The sequence below is a fragment of the Canis lupus genome, chromosome 22, assembly GCF_048164855.1.
Source record: "Canis lupus baileyi chromosome 22, mCanLup2.hap1, whole genome shotgun sequence".
NCBI lineage: Eukaryota > Metazoa > Chordata > Mammalia > Carnivora > Canidae > Canis > Canis lupus.
The window spans coordinates 40471661-40492289 of NC_132859.1; the positions used below are offsets into that span (position 1 = coordinate 40471661).

General features: G+C 43.2%; 1 protein-coding gene across 10 annotated transcripts in view; it reads left to right on the top strand.

The window, feature by feature from the left end:
- POMGNT2 (protein O-linked mannose N-acetylglucosaminyltransferase 2 (beta 1,4-)) overlaps positions 1 to 20629 on the top strand; it is a 133082-nt gene that overhangs the window by 77498 nt on the left and 34955 nt on the right. For 7 of the 10 annotated variants that reach the window (XR_012015071.1, XM_072793122.1, XM_072793123.1 and 4 more), the window contains 2 exons: positions 3463 to 3593; positions 13726 to 13872. Coding sequence is in view for 6 of the 10 variants with exons in the window: in XM_072793122.1 (XP_072649223.1) it covers positions 13866 to 13872 (7 nt within the window). In the remaining 4 variants the exon portion in view is untranslated. Of the gene's footprint in view, positions 1 to 3462; positions 3594 to 13725; positions 13873 to 18657; positions 18830 to 19351; positions 19903 to 20629 lie in introns of those variants that run through there. The other 3 variants (XR_012015070.1, XR_012015072.1, XR_012015073.1) reach the window with 3 other exon arrangements.

The window sequence follows — 20629 nt, forward strand, 5'->3', positions numbered from 1 at the left end:
CCCAAACACACACACACACACACACACACACACACACACACACACACACTGATGTCCTTCATACCATGCCTCATCCTATTTTCCTTACTTTTCATATATGGTCATTTTTTTATCCTTATTATTTCTAGTAGTTCTTTTTAAGATTTTATTTATTTATTTGATAGGAAGATAGTGCATGCACACCAGCAGGGGGAGGGGCAGAGAGGGAGGGAGACACAGACTTCCCGCTGAGCAGGAGCCCAACAAGAGAGATCTTGAGCTGAGCTGAAGGCAGACATGTAACCAACTAAGCTACCCAGGTGCCTCCCTGGTTGCTTGTTAAAACTTTTTTTTGCTGATAATTTCAACTTTATTAGTTTAAATGTTATTTTCTAAATTGCAAAAACTTAGCTTATCTAGAAATGATGTACAGTAGTTGTTACAGGATAATTACACATTTACTTTTAGAGAATAGCTTAATTGTTTATGCAATACCTTAGGTTAATAGAAACTTATATAGTTAAAAAAACAACAGCACCGGTTTTTTTAAAAAATGACATAAGATTCACTGGTGTCTGTGGTCTCATCTGACAGTGGCAGTGCTCTGATAGAGAGGGAATGATAGAACAGGCAAGGGCAACAGGATCCTCATATTACTGCTGAAAGGGCTTCTCTAAGTTACGTAGGCAGAGTAAAGATTTAAAAAATGGGACAACTTCTAAACTGGTGGCAGAGCTATAAATAGTGAGGAAGCTGTCAACAGAGCTTCCAACTTTCTAAGTTGTTATCAGAAATGGGGGAAGTTCCTTTAAACAAAGATTGCTGACTGGCTGCAAATCTGAAAAGACAAGGCAACAAAGAAAAAAAACAGGCCTCTCACAGAGTAATTACAGCTTGGCCTTGAGGAGTTGCTGCTGTGTGTGTATAGGACAGAACGGGTGGTGGTTTTTGTACTGGCCTTTTGAGCTCGCCACACAGACCCTTTTGTTGTTCAACTTACTGGGATATAAGAGCAGGGGCTTTCAAATATGTTGGGTTATTCCATAATAAGAAATCAGTCTATTTTATGGTCTAGCACATACCTCTCTATAGAAAACCATCTAAATAACTGAAATAGGGGTGCCTAGGTGGTTCAGTTAATTGGGCATCTGACTCTTGGTTTTGGCTCAGGTCATGATCTCAGGGTCATGTGGCTCTGCACTCAGCAGGGAGTCCACTTGAGAGTCTCTCTGTCCCTTTCCCCCTCCTGACCCCCCTGCACTCACTCACTCTCTCTCTAAAATAAATAAATGTTTAAATACCTGAACTAAAAGTTTAATAAACTGAAATGTATTCCGTATATTCAGTGTATGCCAGTGAATATATGCCCATATTCTGTATATACTCTGTGCTGTACTATAAAGAATCACATATAATCAATAATATTTACAAACTATAGATAAAGCTGAAAATATTTTATCCATTTATCTATATAGATATACATAATAATATGTATATTTTTTATGTTTTGGGTTTTTTTTTTAAAGATTTTGTTTATTCATGAGAGAGAGAGAGAGAGGCAGAGACACAGGCAGAGGGAGAAGCAGGCTTCCTGCAGGGAGCCCAACTTGGGACTCAATCCTAGGACTCCAGGATCATACCCTGAGCCGAAGGCAGATGCTCAACTGCTGAGCCACCCAGGTGTCCCTAAAATTTTCTTGTTGTTGTTGTTTTTTAAATTTTTATTTATCTATTTGGGGTGGGAGAGGGGCAAAGAGGGATAGAGAAAGAATCTGAAGCAGACTCTACACTAAGCCCCATGAGGGCTCAATCCCACAACCCAGAGATCATGACTTGAGGAGAAACCAAGAGTCAGAAGCTTAACCATCTGAGCCACCCAGGCATCCCTCCAGACTCCATTTAAAATGAGATTTCCTTTACTCATTTTCACAGGATGAAATTTTTGCATACTCAAAAGCACTAACCTACCCAGCAAACAAATTCCCTCTAAACAAAGAGCTTGAAGTTACAGGGCTTCATCTAATAAGAAACCCCTGGTAACTCAGTTGGCTAGAGAAGCCCTAGAACTCCTCAGGCAGCAAGTCCAGATGGGGAATGGCTGTCCCCAGCTTGCAGCTGCCACCTCAGGGTGATGTTCAAGGGTTGTCCCCTCTACACTAAACCTATACAGTTATTTAGGGCCAGCCCCCAGCTAAGCAGCCTAGTGGTCCTAGGTTCCCTCAGGCTGACTGAAGTGTTCTGAGCTGGGCATGTGCTGGCAGCACAGTTTAGGGTAGCCAGGAAATGGAATGAACACGAGTTTGGAGAGGCCATGGCTCAGGAACAGCGTGATGGGAGTCCATAGCATTTGCCTAATTCCAAGACTTAACCTACACAGATGGGTTTATTCCTTCTGAAGGCAAAGCTGGAGGAATTTGCACTTTGTTGCCTGGGACTGGACTGGGCCAGGCAGATGAACCAGGGAATGTTACAATCAGAGACAGCTGAGAGGTTTAATTACTGGTAAGTCTGGGATTCTATTAGCCTGTCTAAATGGGGACTGATGGTGGCCAGTCTAAAACTGACACCTCAGTAAACATTTCAGGGTAGGCTTTCTACCTCCCTGAAGGTATTAAGGGTAGTCTGGAATGGCCTGAGTTCCACAGGCCTGCAGGGTGCTGGCAGCCAAGGGCGGCTGACCAAGTACAGTCTGCATGTGTGTGAATCCGCAGGCTAGGGTAGCTGGAGACCTGGAATAGGCAAATGTCAGGACAGGCTGGGTTATGGGTAGGACTACTGTAGGTCCTAAGGTATCTGCCTAAGTCCAAGCCCTACACTATACAAATGAACATAGGGGCCAATGGCAGGGGACTGCAAATGGGCCACACTGGCAAATTGTTTTGAATTAAAGTTACTTCAACAACAGCCTGTGTAAGACAACTCTCTCACCTCCCTTTGTCTCCAGAAGGCAGGAATAAATCTCCCATGTGGAAGGCACCCTACTTGTACCAGAAGGAGTCATCCTTATCACCAGAGATAGGGAATTCAGGGCTAAGAAAGCTATATAGACCAGTCTTGTTACTTTTACTAGTTTACTTCCCTAGTCCAAATTCTGTTAGATTTCCTTGCTAATTGAAGCTCCCAAACACAAGTTTTCTTTGTCCTGTCAATTCCTCACAGATTGTTTCTTCGTAAAAAGCAGGGATCCTGGGTGGCTCAGTGGTTGAGTGTCTGCCTTTGGCTCAGGTCGTGATCCCGGGGTCCTGGGATCAAGTCCCACATCAGGCTCCCCATGAGGAGCCTGCTTCCCCCTCAGCCTATGTCTCTGCCTCTTTCTCTGTGTCTTTCATGAATACATAAGTAAAATCTTAAAATAAATAAAATAAAAAGGGGAAAAGCTGCTTGCCTTTTGTTCGCAAATTTAACATTGGGCCTCCATTTGCACATAACTAAATTTTGTGTTTTGTCTTCTGTTAATCTGTTTCATATCACTTTAATTCTCAGGTCAGCTAGAAGAATCTTGACAGTCAAAATTTTCCTCCCCAGCAGTTGGAGTAGGCAGCAGGATAAACTTTACCGGCTGGACACTGCTGCATCTGAGAAATCCTGTGATATCTGACAAAAGCTGACAGAAAGTAAGAATCTTCACCGTTTATACCCCTTTTACCCAGCTCACTGCCTGCAGGTCTAATAGAAGCAAGAATGGTGAGAGGTGTTTTGGCTCTAAATTTATACCAGTAAGAGGGACACCTGGGTGGCTCAGCAGTTGGATGTCTGCCTTTGGCCAAGGGCCTGATCCTGGAGACCTAGGATCGAGTCCCACATTCGGCTCTCTGCATGGAGCCTGCTTCTCCCTCTGTCTGTGTCTCTGCCTCTCTCTCGTATGTCTCTCATAAATAAATTAATTAAAAATCATAAATAAATTAATTAATTCAAAATAAACAAATTTATACCAGTAAGAGAAAATGATTTGTGGATCTGGTTCCTTCAGCTTAGTGACTCTGGTAAAGTACTATTGGCTTGACTGAGCCTTTTCTACCCAGATACATTTTCTTTGTCATTGTCTTCTGTGTCATTCATTGTAAAAAGGAATTACCATATGGGAAGAACACAGGCATAGGCTGTATTGGCCTGTTGCTGGAGCTGGCGTCACAGACTGGTAAATTAACAGTTCTCATCAGACTGGACTCTGTATAGCATTTGCCATGTGTCCCTTATGTGAAAAACAAGTGAGGTGTTTCCTTTTATCTTCTATGTCCTGTGAGCTTGGCTTTGTGAATAATAAAATATTCTCTCTGGTCTCCACCATCTGCAGGATGCACTTGCTGGGTGCACCTTGGTGGCCTATAAAGTAGACTAAAAGGATGAGAGTTCAAATACATGCAGCTGCAGGCAAAATGCTTTGTGTCCAGCCAGGCCAGGTCTCAGGAGTTTGTCATAAGAGGTCCCAGGCCAAAAGGAAAATAATCTCTTAACTTGGATTGCTTATTAGCCCTGGAAAAGTCTTATTTCATTAGCCCGTGTTGTGGGAGTCACAAATTAAAACTGGAGACATCTCACACTTTCTTGGGAGAACACAGAAACGATTTTCTCTAAACCAACCTTACCACATGTCCAATGGAGGCTGTTGCTTTTCAGTCTATTTTTGGGAGTAATTTTGGAAAATGAGGGCTACAAAAAAATTCCTCCCAGATGGCATCTTCTGATCATTTCCTAGGCCAAAAAATTGCTAGGGTGGCAGCTTGAAGTCGGCCATGGGCACGCCCCACTTGCCTAGGCTGTCTGACCTGGTCTCACACTGACCAGTTGACCAGGGTCTCAGCTGTTGTCTCTTACTGTTTATGCAGCCACCCAGGCTGGTCTTGGCAAGGCAGTCCACACCCCTCCACCTCTATCAACCTGTTGGGGGAGAGGGGTATGTGTTCCTCAGCTCTTGGAGTGGGCAGGTGTCTTTTACCACCCACAGGCAGATCCCACCACAGGGCTTCTCCACACACCTGCCACATTCAGGTCCTGGGCCCCGTGAATCTGCCTGGCTGGCGAATGTCTCCAGGCACCATGGCAGCCCCCCTTCTGACACCAGGCCCTCCAGGACCTGGGACCCCGGGCAGCTCCCAAAGCACCTGCATAGTCTCTTGCCAGACAAAAGCCACCGCCAAAGTTCCTTCTGCAGCCACAGCTATAAGCCAGTCCCAGTCAGCTAGTTCCATGAGAACTAGCTCCCCAGTAGGGCCCCTGGCAAGGCAGTCCTCCTAGAGCAGCCAAGGTCCCCAGGTGTCTCCTGTGGCAGGAAGCCCAGGCCACTTGCCCAGGCCCCACCCTGGCAAGGCAGTCCTCTTTCCTCCAGCCTGGCCTTCAAGGGGCAATATACACGCACTGGTGTCAAACAGGGTTTGGAACTGGGCATCCGCCAGCTCCCTGAGGAGGCCTGGCTCCTGGCATTCTGCCTCCCCCTTACAGCTGCCCTGTTCCAGGTCCCAGGCTCCCTGCTGGGCAGTGCCAGGGCCCTGTCCACACCTGGTTCCTCAGGCCTTGTCGGCAGGGGGCGCCAGAGCCCTGGCCAGGAGCAATGGCCAGGTGGTGGGGAGGCAGGGGCCCCACCAGCTTGCTTGGACTCAGGGCACAGGGAGCTCGGCTTTGTGAGGCCCAGGCGGCACAGTGAAATGACAACAGGCAGCTTCCCCTTGGCTTGGTGACTCCTGGGGGTCCCAGCTTCTCTCTCCAGCCATCGGGGCCCCCAGGCGTGTGCTATTCCAGGGGCCTTTCTGCCCCAGCCCCAGCCCCCAGCCACAAGCCCACTGGCCTCACCCTGGCAAGGGCGTCCAGACTCTCGCAGCTGGGGCCTCAGGGAGGACATGTGCCCTGCTCAACTGTAGCATTGGGACTGGGGCACGTGACTTGTACCACCAACAGCCCTCCCCTTGACCAGACCTTACCACATACTTGCCCCGTGCCAGGTCTCTGGCCCACCTGACCCGGGTGGTGGTCTGTCCTGAGGCAGCACTCCTGCCATTGGCCTGCCCGGGCCAGCTGAGACCTTCTGGGCCACTGGAGCTTGGGTAGGTCCTGAACGGTGTCATTGCCTTCAGGGACGTGGCAACCCAACTTCCCCCCAAATCCTGCTGGGATGGCAGCCTGAAGTCGGCCATAGGCACACCCCACCTGTTTAGACTGTCAGACTCTCTGACTGGGTCCCACACTGACCAGTCGCCCAGAGTCCCACGTGGTGTCTCGTGCTGGGGGTGAGCCCCAGCAGCCACCCAGGCTGGTCTTGGCAAGGCAGTCCACCCTCCTCCATCTCTTTGTAGCTGTGGGGGAAAGGGTGTGTGTGTGGTTATAATTTAAATTAGTCAGTTGTTTATTTTCCCCAGTTGTCTTCTTCTGGTGGACTGTCCTTTGCAGACTTTGTTAGTTTTTCTCATGGCTTCATGTCCACATATTTTCTGCTTATTTTTGGCAGTATTGGTTGTCATTTAGGGTCTCTGGTTCTCGGTTAACTTGTGATGTTAGTGGAAAAGGCATATATGAGTAACATGTGAAGTTCTTAATTGGCAATATACCTCTTGCTTGACATTTTTTTAGTTGTTTTCTTTTATACACAGCCATCATAGTGTGAGGAAGCCCAAAGCCAAGTACCTGTCCTTTCTGACAGCCCTGGCTCAGTGCCCATTTACTGTCTGGCATCAATCATCAGATATAAAGTACTTAGTCTTCAATTGTTTTAAAAAACCCAGCTATCTTGTTACCCTCAGTTTTCAGGTCATCCCAGCTCAGGTACTAGATATTTTGGAGAGGAGAGAAGCTGTTTTTGGTGTGTTTCTGCTTTTCTGATGCACTGAATCCATTGTTATAGGAAAATAAGTATTGTTTTATGTCACTATGTTTGATGTGGTTTGCAATGAAACAGTAGCAATTGGAAAGAATACTGACTGGTTGATTTGCTTATTTGATGCTATTTGACCCTATCTTGCTCAGACTGTTTTTGTGGCCTGCTCCCTCTTCAGATAGTTATTCTGACAGCTGTATGAGTAGGACTTCCCCCCAGGGGAGACATATCTGTTTATTTTCCCTTACACTCCTATTCCCCTTGCTTCTAGCTGTTGACAAAGTGTATTCTATTTTGGATTTTTGAGTCTATGATTCTTCTACCTTAGATTAATAATCCATTCCTCTGGTTGAAGAATGACCAAAGCACACAGAAAACAGGAGTGGCAATGAAAGAAAAGGTAGCAACACGGTATTTACATTAAGTCTTACAAACAAACTGCCTCCTGGAAATCTTCCCTGACATTTGTATATCTTTGAGGGCTGATACCCAGAGTGGTTATGCCCCCGCTTCAATCAGTCTCAACATGTCAGAGGATCTGTGTCACATTGGGCTCTCCTGAAAGCAGACCCTGAAACTACGATTTGGGCGCAAATAGTTTATTTGGAAAGTGATTCCAAAAAAAGCATCATGAGGGAATTCAAGAAAGGAGGAAACCCTATAGAGAATATGATGATGATCAGATTTGCCACGGGTCCTGGTGCTGTGTGTAAGTGGGGTCAATCCTGCTAGGGACCCTCTAAGTAACTATGCAGAGCCCACCTCAGAAGTGTCCCACCAAGAGGCTGGGAAGTGGAGATATTTATGCACCCCCTCTTTTTCCTTGCTAGTTGGAGTTTGCCTGTGGTCAGTGACTCCCTAGAACTTCCTGCCCCCACCCCCTCCACAGACCATACAGTCTTGCAATAAGAGAATGCCAGGCAACATGGTGGGACTCTCAGCATGCCCGTGAACTGTCCTCTCCGATTGGGTAAGGAGACACAGGCAGGGCACAATCCCACACACCCTTGCCTCTACTTAAGTAGATTCTCCTGTCTTTTTTATAAAGGGTCCACTGACATATCCTTTTTTCATCTTTGGTAGCAGCCAGCATTCTACACTATTCTCCAGTGTCCCTCGGAGATTTACGAAGTATTCTTCTGAATTGATGATCATCACAGCCTCCTGCCATCATGACCATACCCAATTTGGCAGGGGAAATAGAACAACAAACACTGGGGTCCTACCAGGCTTAGACAGGCATGGTCACTGGGTCATCCATCCTTTATTCCTGCTTTCTAAATCGGCCATAACAAAGTACCACAAACAGGGTGGCTTAAAACAACAGAAATTTATTTCAAGTTATGGATGATAGAATTCCAAAATCAAGGTATTAGTAGGACTTGATTTCTTCTAAAGACACTCTATGCCTCTCTCCTAGTTTCTGGAATAGCTGGTAATCCTTGATGTTCCCCAGGCTTATAGATGTAGCACTCTAAACTCTGTGACTTTCTTCATCTGGCCTTCTTCTCTGTGTGTCTGTGTCTCTGTATCCAAATCTCTTTCTTCATTCCCTTATAAAGATACTAGTCATTGGATTTAGGGCTTACCCTAATCCATTATGATTTCATCTTAACTACATTGGCATGATTTCCAAATAATGTTGCATTCACTAGCACTGGTGTTAAGACTTCAATATATGTTTTGGGGAGACACAATTAAACCCACTACAGTCTCTTAGAGGAGTACATGTCAGCTGTGTTGAGTTCCTGAGGGTCAAATCCGCCCACTCCCTTCTTTTTCTAACTTGGATTTAGGAAGACCTTGTGGACCAACCTGTCCATACTAGTCAGAGTCCAGTTAGGGAAGCAGCAACTACTCAAGCATTAAAGATATGAGATTCATTGTAGGGAATTTGTTGATCAGAAAAAGGAAGAAGCGAGAAACCAAATGGATTGGTTATGTAATCCAGAGTTTATCAATAGTAGGAAGCTATCCACCCCAGAGTGGAAGCATACTAGAGCTGGGTGGGTGGATCAAGGGAAGCTCATCTGGCAGAAGCTAGAGCCATGAAGAATGTCAGTCACTGCTGGAAAGGCCACTTGAGACAGAGAGGGTGAAGGAAGTATTTTCTCTTCCTGCCTCTTTGTCTTCCACCCACTGAGACTGGTTTGAAGCCTGAGAGTAAGAGTGTCTGGAAAATGCAGCCTGAAGGGTGGATCCACCACCCTGGTGATATGTAGAGAGAGTAAAGGAAGGGGAAAGAGGAAGGGCAAACAGACCAAGGATTGGCACAACCACTAGCCAGCATAGCAATCTCCTCCTGCCTTTTTTTTTTTAAGATTTTTATTTATTTATTCAGAGAGAGAGAGAGAGAGAGAGGCAGAGACACAGGCAGAGGGAGAAGCAGGCACCATTCAGAGAGCTTGACGTGTGACTGGATCCAAGGTCTCCAGGATCACACCGTGGGCTGCAGGCGGCACTAAACTGCTGCGCCACTGGGGCTGTCCTCCTGCCTTTCTTTTAATCAAACTTTTTATTTTGAGATAATAGATTTGTTTGCAGTTGTAAGAAGTAGTACAGGGGGATCCCATGTACCCTTCACCCAGTTTCTCCCCATGAAACTATCGTACAATATCATAATCAGGGTATTGACATTGTTACAATCCGGCAATCTTATTCAGATTTCCCCAGTTTTACTTGTACCTGTGTGTATGTGTGTGTTTATTTGGTTCTTTTTTTTTAATTTATTTTTTATTAGTGTTCAATTTGCCAACATACAAAATAACACCCAGTGCTCATCCTGTCAAGTGTGTTTATTTGGTTCTATGCAATTTTAGACCATATGTAGATTTATGTATCCACCACCTGTCAAGAAGTTCTAACATCACAAGGATCCCTGGTGTTGGCTTCTATAACCACACCACCACTGTCTTGCCAACGTCCAACACTCTAACTCTATCCTGAACCCCTAGCAATCATCAGTGTTTCTACTTCACTAATCTGTCATTGAGAAAAATTCTCCCTTTATATAAGGGAATCACACAGCCTGCCACCTATTGGGATTGGCTTTTTGTCTTCAACATTATGTTGCTGAGATTCTGTCACATGTATCAGTAGATTGTTCCTTTGGGCTGTGGACCAGTAAGGATGCAACACAGTTTGACCACTCACCTGCTGAAGGACAGCTCTTTTCATTTATTTTTCAGTCTATTTTCTTTCTGTTCCTCAGATTGAGGAAATTCTATTGATCTGTTCTGAAGTTCATGGATCCTCTGTCATCTCTTTATTTCTGTATTTTTCAGTTCTATCATTTCTATTTGATTTTTTAAAAAATTTTTATTTATTTATGATAGTCACAGAGAGAGAGAGAGAGAGAGAGAGGCAGAGACATAGGCAGAGGGAGAAGCAGGCTCCATGCACCGGGAGCCCGACGTGGGATTGATCCCGGGTCTCCAGGATCGCGCCCTGGGCCAAAGGCAGGCACTAAACCGCTGCGCCACCCAGGGATCCCTCTATTTGATTTTTTTATAACCTCTATTTCTTTGTGGAGATGTACTATTTTTTTGTTTCAGAAAAATTTTTAATTATTATTAGAACATTTTTATGGCTGATTTTACATCCTTGCCAGATAATCTCAACATCTGATTCATTTTGTTGTTGGTGTCAATTAATTATCTTTTCTCATTAGAGTTGGGTCTCTCTGATTTTTGATATGACGGGTGATCTTCTATTGCATCTTTGATACTTTAGTTAAGTCAGAAGACTCTGGTTCCTATGTAGTTCTTTTGTGATAGCAGGCAGTCATTCTATTTAGTTTTAGCACATAAGTTGTGGCCTACTTTTGTGGGCTGTGGTTCCAATGACTGTTTAATATTCAGAGCCTCTTTGATGCAACTTGGTGTGCTTGATGTTTCTGGTCCTGCTGAGGCTCCCACTGAGGACTGCTGACACTGCCTAAAGGGTGGAAAGAGCTTCTATGATCTCAACCTTTAGTAAGTGAAAGGGTGTCCTGCCCATGGGGACAAAGATTGCTTTCTGGCCCATATTGTCTGGTTGTTTCACTTTCAGTAATGCTATGATTAGTCAGTGGATTCAAGTGTTATCAACCTGATTTATCCCTTATAAAGTATCTCATCAACATTTCACCCAATGGTTCCAGCATCCACAGCTGATTGTTACCTAGTTACTCTAAAAGACTTACTAATTGTATCCTTCCATCTGCATTCATTAGCTGGAATTCTTTACAATGAACTTTTTTTCGTTTGCTGTTGGTTTTTTGTTTGTTTTGCTGGTTTTCTTTTTTTCATTTATTTTATTTTATTTTTACTTTAATTCCAGTATAGTTAACATAGTGTTATATTAGTTTCAGGTAGGTGTACAATATAGCGACTCAGCATTTCCATACATCACCCAGTACTCGTCACAAGTGTACTCCTTAATCCCCATCACCTATTTCACCCATTCCCCATCCATCTTCCCTCTGGTAACCATCAGTTTGTTCCCTATATTTAAGAGTCTGTTACTTGGTTTGTCTCTCTGCCTCTCTTTTTGCTCTGCTCATTTGTTTTGTTTCTTGAATACTACATATGAGTGAAATCATATGGTATTTGTCCTTCTCTGACTGATTTCACTTAACATTATACTCTCTAGCTCCATCCATGTCATTGCAAATGGCCAAAATTTCATTCCTTTTTATGGCTGAAAAGTATTCCATTGTGTATATATACCACTTCTTTGTATCTATTCATCTGTCAATGGATACTTAGGTTGCTTCCATAATTTGGCTATTGTAAATAATGCTGTTATTAACATTGGTGTACTTGTATCCCTTTGAACTCATGTTTTTGTATTTTTGGGGTAAATAACCAGTAATGGAATAACTGAATCATAAGGTAGTTCCGTTTTTAACTTTTTCAGGAACCTCCATACTGTTTTCCACAGTGGTTGCACCAGTTTTTATATTCTGACCAACAGTGCAAGAGAGTTTTCTTTTTCTCCACATCCTCACCAACAGTTGTTGTTTCCTGTGTTTTTGATTTTGGCTATTTTGACAGGTATGAGGTGATATCCCATTGTAGTTTAATTTGCATTTCCCTGGTGATGAGTGATAGTAATACTGAGGATCTTTTCACATGTCTGTTGGTCATCTGTATGTCTTCTTTGGAGAAGTGTCTGTTTCTTCTGCCCATTTTTAACTGGATTATTTATTTCTCACATGCTGAGTTGTCTAAGTTCTTTTTTTTTAAAGATTTTATTTATTTATTCATGACAGACACAGAGAGAGAGGCAGAGACACAGGCAGAGGGAGACGCAGGCTCCTTGCAGGGAGCCTGACTTGGGACTCCATCCTGGGACTCCAGGATCACGCCCTCTGCCAAAGGCAGGCGCTAAACCACTGAGCCACCCAGGGATCCCCCTGTCTAAGTTCTTTATATATTTTGGATACTAATCCTTTATCAGCTAAGTCATTTGTAAATATCTTCTCTCAGTCAGTAGGTTGCCTTTTAGTTTTGTTCATTGTTTCCCTCACTGTGCAGATGCTTTTTCTTTTGATGAAGTCCCAAAAGTTTAAGTTTATTTTTGCTTTTATCTCCCTTGCCTCAGAAAATATTTCTAGAAAAATGTTGTTATGGCCAATATCAGAGACATTTCTGCCTTCTACAATGAACTTTCATCAACTATTTAATTCCCCTGGAATTCAGATCATGCAAGAGAGACAGGACAAATGCTTGATGCTTTTCCTTTCTTTGTTGGGATCCCTAGCAATATCCAAAGACTGGATAAAAACTTAAGACTAAAATTTTCTTAAGTGTCATTATAAACCTAGATCTTTACTTTCAATTCTCTCAATTTCAGTTATAGTCTATTGCAATACTACCTTACGTCCAGTTCCAATTTTAGCCAGTGGGAGGCCCTCAAATGGACTCTCAGGTGCCTTTGAAAAGATTCCATTAATATTTGACAGCTTCCTCCTTTTCTAGCACAGCCATGTATCTCAGGGACAGCTGGTACCTTTTCTGCCTCAGGTGTGGAATCAGCCATTTCTCAAGGAGCCCTGATTCCTTTGAGTGGGAAATGGTATTTAGACACTAAAATCCATTGCTACTTGACCTTTTCTGCAAACAACTGAGGAAAAACTTCTTCAAAAGAAATAATGAGTTATTAATATTTCCTATTTAAATTTAAGATTACAGGGTTTTCCCATTATTTCTGTGATTGTATCTCTTTCTTCTCAGCCCTCCTAAGCTTTTTTCTACTCCCTGCCCCCTCAATTTTGGTTATATACACTCAAGACCTAAACCCTTAGTAGGTTCAGATCTATGCCTTAACCTCCTTCACCTTTCCCATTTGAGCACCTTCCAGCTCTGAAATGAGGAGTCTAATTTCCCTCATTACAACTAACATAGTGGAAATAAGATGGACTTGTGGGGACATGGTGAAAATCTTCCCACCTAGGCCCAGGTCAAGGTCATGTGAGCCACTGGATTCCTTAACACCAACCATTTGCATGCAAACACTCCCCAGCCTTCCCAGGAAGTTACTCCTGACAGAAACACCTCCCCAGGGAAATCACAAGCAAAGTAATTAAATGAGTATGGTAGTTAAGAGCATATCACCAGAGATTCCATCTCTGATAGTCTCTTAAGACAAAGCTGAGTGTTTTTCCATTCCTTCTTTAAAAAAAAAAAAAAAAAAAATCTGATCCAGATTAAATTATGTTGCATGGCAACTTGTGTCAATGGAGTTGCCATGGTTACAGGTGAACCTGAAAGTGAGCTGTGACAGCCTGGGCTGAGTTCCCTGAGCTGCATGTCTTAAAGATGCATCCATTTGTCTTCTTGTTCTGGTTACAAATATAATGAGAATTAATGGAATTTCCCAGCAAGGTCTATGGACAAATGCAGGTCAAGGAAAAGTGGAGCCACCGATCTCTTCAAATAAATGTTTCCCTTCATCAGCCAGACTAGTGTCTCAGGACACATCACACGATCTCCGCATGCCTTCATCTACCTATGCATGAGGAACCAGGGAGAATCACCATGTGCTTGCAACTCTCCAAATGAAGAAACCATGAGCCACCCCCAGGAATTCTCCTTAGATGAAAGGTAAGAATAATATCTTCCTTGAATGTAAGGAGAAATTGTCCCCTTTAAAATGCCCTGTGCTACTCTGTGGAGAGGAGACTGGAGGAAAGAAGTCAGGGAAAGGCCAAAAACCTCAGGTAAGAGCTTCTGGACCAGCAATTGCTCTCTGCATCATCCATCTGTCCCTTGTGGTACCAGCTGAAAGTTACCCCAGAGAAACCAGGGTGGAAACCCAGCAGAGGCCATCCAACCCCCTTTCAACTACCTACACTACTGGTCTCCCCCAGCAGCACATTAGAAGCACCTGGGAACTTTGGCAGGGAAAACAGCTTGAATCGATGTTTGGGGGTAGGGCCCAGACATGGGTATTTTAAAATGTCCAACTCCAGAGATTGAGAACCACTGTGCTGGACCACTGGGCTGCTTTAAAAAAACAGATTGCTGTTTACCACAGCTATAGTAACTCTGGGGTGGCCCCCAAGTTCTCAAGTGGTGCTGATGCTGTTGGTCAGGGACAATTCACTGAGAACTAGTGCTTCAGAAAGATACTTCCAACATCTGGCACTTGTTCCCCTGGCTTTGCTTTGTTCCTCATGTTCTACTGTTTCTTGTGGTATAAGCTCCTGATCACTGGCTTATCCCTGGATCCGATAGTCACCTGACCTCTCCAGTTTCCCCTTTACTGCACCCTCCTGGATGTAAGTTTTATAGTCCCCCTCCTTCACCCCCTTCCTCGAGTCTTAACCTCACATCACCCCCACCCACCCACTCTACCCCCAGCCTCCAGGATTCTAATCTGTCATCAGCCCCCATGACCGGAGTTTCCACTGGAGTTGTATGGCTTTCTGCAAAGGGAAGAAGGTTACATCTGGGGTGGCCTTTAATTGGATGTTCACATCAGGGGTCCTTATCTTGTCACAGTGTTACAACACCTCAGATCTTTCTGATTATACTATTCCCACAAGATGAAAGCATTTGAAAAATGTGCAAACCATTTCTGGAGTCTTAAAATGTGTCATATTCCAGTTTTATGAACCAAATCCAGTTCCATCTATCTTGAACCTCAATTTTCTGACCCATAAAATAAGAGGATTAGACTAAATCAATTGCTAAAGTTTCTTGAGCCTCTATAAAATAAATAATTTCTCTATGATCTGAGAGAGTGAACAATTAGCTCCCATTACTGGCATAATTAGATTCACCCCAAAGGATTTCAATACCTTAAGTAAAACATGTACCCATGGAAACAAAGAAAATCATAGGCTTGTTAAAAATAGAACATTTTAATTTAAAAATGTTTGTATTCATCTTTAAGACACTTAAAAGAAAATGATTTGGCTAAGGCAAATGAGTCAGCAACTACCGTGATTCCTGTGAGAACTGGTGTCATTTCCCAAAGACTCTTCTTACCAAGATACACTCATGACCTACTGGCAAGTGAAAAAGGGAGTACAAAACAGTGTGTACAGTATGACTTCATTTTACATATTGATGTACTCACACAGAGAAAACAGTTTGGAAAGTGATACAGCAAAAGGCTAATTCTGGTGCTCTCTGGCTAGTGAAATTAAGCGTAATTAAAATTGCATCGTCTCAGCTTAGAGTGGTTTTTAGTTTTGCTTGCAATGAACACATTATTGCTTCAATAAAGGAAATACAAACACTTTTCAAAAAAACCTATTTCCAAACTTGCACATCTAGAGTAGTATAAGCCTTGTGGAAAGGAGACTGTGTCACAGATGCCAGTTTATAGCAGAGACCTGTGTCCAAACTATTCTTGCCTGTCCAACCCTCCACCAACTGCATCTAAAGTCATCAATTTGAAATTTCTTTTTAAAAATCTAGGCCTTTCATGCTATAAATTTCCTCCTAAGAATTAGGATGTTAGTGGCATCTCACAAATTTAGTATGTTGGGTTTTTGTTTTCATTCCGTTAATATTTTTTGACTTCCTTTTTGATTCATGAGTTATTTAGAAGTATCTTATTTAGTTTCAAAAATTTGGGGGACTTTCTAGGTATGTTTCCATCATTGACTTCTGATTTAATTGCACTGTAGTCAAAGAACTTACTTTTAACTTCAATCTTTTTAAATTTATTGAATCTTATTTTATATACCAGAATATTATTTGTTTTGGTAAATGTTCCATGCTCACTTGAAAGAAATTAATCTACTATCGTTGGGCCGGGTATTTGATAAATATGTTAGGTCAGGTTGGTAGGTTATTCAAGTCATCTGTATCTTTACTGATTTTCTGTCCATTTGTCTTATTAATCAGACAGAGTTTGTGATCTCCTAGTCCTCTGTAAGCCTGGGCGCTCTCCCCTCTAATCCTTTCACATGGTTCTTTCTTTGGCCTCTGAGTTTCCTCATACACTGATTAATACTCAACTGAGGGCAGCCTGGATGGCTCAGTGGTTTAGCGCCACCTTCGGCCCAGGGTGTGATCCTGGAGATCTGGGATAGAGTCCCATATCGGGTTCCCTGCATGGAGCCTGCTTCTCCCTCTGCCTGTGTCTGCCTCTTTCTCTGTGTATGACTCTCATGAGTAAATAAATAAAATCTTTAAAAAAAAAAAAAAACTCAACTGGAAATTCCAGGGGGACAATATGCAGTGCTCTAGAACTCTCCCCAACCCTCTGTTTGAGATCCCTCTTTTCTAGTATTCTGTCCTTCGAACTCTAGCTGCTCTGGCTTCCCAAGACTTCCAGCCTTGTCTTCTCAACTCAACTATCTGCCTGGTTTCCTTCTCCTTGCACTGCAGCCTATAAACTATCTATGCAGTAAGCTAGGGTAACTGTAAACTCTGTAGCATTTGTTACTCTCTCTCAGGGATCACTGTGCTTTACTGACTGATGGCCAATGTCTTAAAAACCTTGATTTCATGTGCTTTGTCATATCACAGGCTGGAGAATAATTCAGGTTCCTGTTCCTCTATTTTGGCTGAAGCAGAAATGCCATCATCAACTCTTCCTCCACTCTTTCCTGTCTGAACCATTCTCTGCCCAACAGCTATCTTTTCTTCTTTAAAAAAATCTATCTTTTAAAATTTTTAATTATATCACTTCCTAGCTTAACATTCAATGGCTTCTATTGCTATTAGAAACCAAGACCCGAGCACAGCTTACATAGCACTGCACACTCTACTTCATGCTTATCTCTTTAGCCTTATTTAGCCCCAAATCTCCCTTTTGCTTTCTGATCTCCAATTCCATGACTGTGGTCCCTGGTACCCCAGGGCCTTTGCACATACTATTTGGTCTGCCTGAAATGCTCTTCCCATACCCCTACTACCCCTAACATCCACATCTTCCTCAAAGAAGCCCTCCATAATTCCTTAAACTAGAGTATGTTTTCCTATCATCATCTCTCAGAGCTCTTAGTTATTTTCACCTCACCTATTCACTGATTTTATTATATACTGGCATACTTATTTAATTAACATTGGATTTATCTGTTAGATTTTAGGATCCAGAGGATCACAGATAGTAAATCTGTGATGCTCTCCATTGCAGCTACAGTATCTGGCACAGGGCTTCATACAGTGTGATGACTGTGGATAAAGTAGGGAAAGTACAGCATGTGCTGACCCACATCCCCCCTAGCCTTTCCTAATTCCTTTGTACAATGAAGGCTTCCTAAGGAACATACCTGGGATTCTCTATCTGAGGGCTTTCTCCACAGGTGAAGAAGGTGAAGATGAGACTCTTAGAAATAGCTCCTGCTGGGGCACATGGGTGGCTCAGTCAGTTAATCGTCCAACTCCTGATTTTGGCTCAGGTTGTGTCTGCAGGGTTGTGGGATCAAACCCAGCATCAGCCTCTGTGCTCAGCACCGAGTCTGCTTATCCCTCTCTTTCTGCTCCTCCTCTGGCTCTCTCTCTCTAATAAACAAATAAAAATCATTAAAAAAATAGCTCCTGCCAAAATGGATGAGTTGGAGGATAATATCCTCCATTCCTCTCCAATTTGGGGAAGATAACTTAGAGGAGTGTTCTATGCAGTCCCCAGAGTTCCCCATTGGGACTGAACCACCATTTCCGAATTTATCCTATATTGGCTTCTGCCCCTTCCATGTCTCACTTCTCCATTTCCTGGCAGTAGATTCCTAGGACCACCTCTGAAATAAACTGCTTGCCCTCAAATTCTTGTTTTGGGGAAACCCAACTTAAGAGAGTGATACAATAAGTGGAAGTCATACACACGTGACAGATCCTTGTAGGTGTGGATTAACTGAACAGTGTTTATGCAGCATCTAGAGTGTTAATTAATCAGGCTTTGAAGACCTGGAATTGGGGGAGGAATATGGAGGAAGCTCTATGTACAAACCTTCAAAGGGCAGGTGCAGAAAATCAGTAGCCTGTATTGGACTCCCTTCCCTGCCCTGGGGAAAGAATAACTTTTCTGTTCTAACAAGCTATTTTTGGTTTAAGAATTTCCTCCCTAGAAAGGAGAGAAAATGAGAGAGAAATATCAGTGAGGGTGACAGAACATGAGAGAGAGACACTTAACTCTGGGAAATGAACAAGGGGAGGTGGACAGGGGGTTGGGGTGACTGGGTGATGGGCACTGAGGGCAGCATTTGACGGGATGAGCACTGGGTGATATGCTATATGTTGGCAAATTGAACTCCAATAAAAAAAATAACTAAAAAAAAATAATAATTTCCTCCCTCATCTTCAGGAATAATCTTCCTCTTCTGAACTGGTGAATCTTAACGTACCAGTGAGATTATTTGCTCTTTAGGTTACATCACCCAAGTCAGCCTTATTACTATTTTTGCTCTTACAAAATGTCTCTTTCACAAGCCAGGATCAAAGAACAAAATATGGGATACAGCAAGTTCAAGAACATGGCCTCCTCCTACACTCCTCAAAGTCAGGCCAAGGACTGGCATTTTTTCCTATAAATCAGGGAAGGAATGATGACAGTCTGATGAGAGTAGGACAAACAAGGGATATCTTTTTCCTCTAGAATCATCTAAAATGTGAGATGATTGCCTCCATCCAGCTTGGCTGTGAATCAGCTAGATTCAATCAGACGAGAAGAGTTTTCCCAAAATAAAGGAAGCAAAGCCAGTAAGCCTTTAGTCTGGTCTTTGATGATGTAATTTGGCCCAAATGCCTTCTCTGAGGTTATGTAGCCTGAAAATATACATTGAAGATCCCCCAAAATACTGATAAATATCCAAAATAATATACTGCACAGTGTTTGCTGAATGAAGGAAGCCGTTGAAGAACAGTGTTTCTTTCCCATGTGAAGCAGAAGCTCAGGGCTTCCTCTCGACTTCAGTGGGAGATTTCTAACAGTGGGCACTGCTGTTGCATATAGCATCTGGGGGAAAGTCAACTGGCCTGCAACTAGGCCTCCACAAACTAATGCGCTGATCAGTCTACGTTCTGTTCCTAGACTTTGTATGTGGCACAAGCAGATTGTTTAGGCTGTTTGTAAAAAGTCTCATTGGGCAACTAGATAACTAAGCCTCCATTATTATCTTCCAAGCTCATCCAGGGCATCGTGCAAAGCAGAGACATCATTCATCCTGCTCTCAAAGGTTTCACCTGGATGTAATGCCTTCTCCAGTCATGCCGCCTCTGAATAAGAGACTAAATAAAAACTGGTGAAGGCTGATGGAAATACAGAGCAAAAACCAAGTCAGGGACGACAGACAACTCTGGAGTCTTGTGAAGGGCTGGTTTGTTCAGAGGTTTCAACAGAGTTGATGCTAAGTGAAGTTTGTTGTTATAACAGAATGAAAAGACACTCTGGGAGAAGTGGAATGGACCACAGGGAGAAAAAATTTTAAAGATGACCACTTTCATTCATGGATCTTCCCCCCATCCCAACCTTTTTGCCTGCTCTCCTTAAGCACCTTGAGTTGCAACTCCTCCCCAACCTTGAGGGGCCAACTGGAAAGGTGCCTCCATACTGGTTAATAGTTGACATGTATTGAACACTTACTACATGACAGATATTGTGTGAATTGCTTCACAGCTTTATTCTATTCATTTTCACATTGCCATGTAATAAAACAGAGAAAAGGCTCTTAAAAATCTGGCAGTAGAATTCCTTTTATGAAAGGGACTATCTTTTGAAAAGCAACTACATGAGGCACCTGGTGAGGGTAGCAGACCACAAACCAAAGACCACACTTACCAACATCTCATTCAGCATCATCTCAACCTCCTTCTCCTATGCTGTCCACACTGGCAATGGAGAATTACACACTCCATCTCCCACATAGCTCCACATTCATGGAGCTAGGGATCCATGTGGGACACAGGCTCCATCAAGCAAATACATACTATAAAACTTGGAATAAGAAAGGGAAGTCCTTGGGGTAGTACTCCTGCATGGGGGAATGGTGGCAGAGGAGCCTGGTTCTCTATGGTAAGCAGGGGAAGTGGTAGTTTCTGCCTCAAGTCAGGGCAGCATGATCCCGGAGGTGGAGAGGCAGCAATTCCCCTGGCAGCTCAGTTCTGACACTATTGCTGTGGGCATTGCTCCTAGAAGCCCAGTTCAGAATCTGCCCCTCCATTATCCCAGTGAAATCTGTGAGTCACCTAATATCCTTTAACAAATCCCATTCTGCCTAAGCCAACCAGAGTGGATTTCATAGTCTGCAACTATGAACCTTTTTTCTTTAAAGTTTTTATTCTAATCTCAGTTAGTTAATATTCAGTGTGGTTCAGGTTACAATCAAGTGATTCAACACTTCGATACATCGCCCAGTGCTCATCACAGGTGCACTTCTTCATCCCCATCACCTGTTTCACCTTC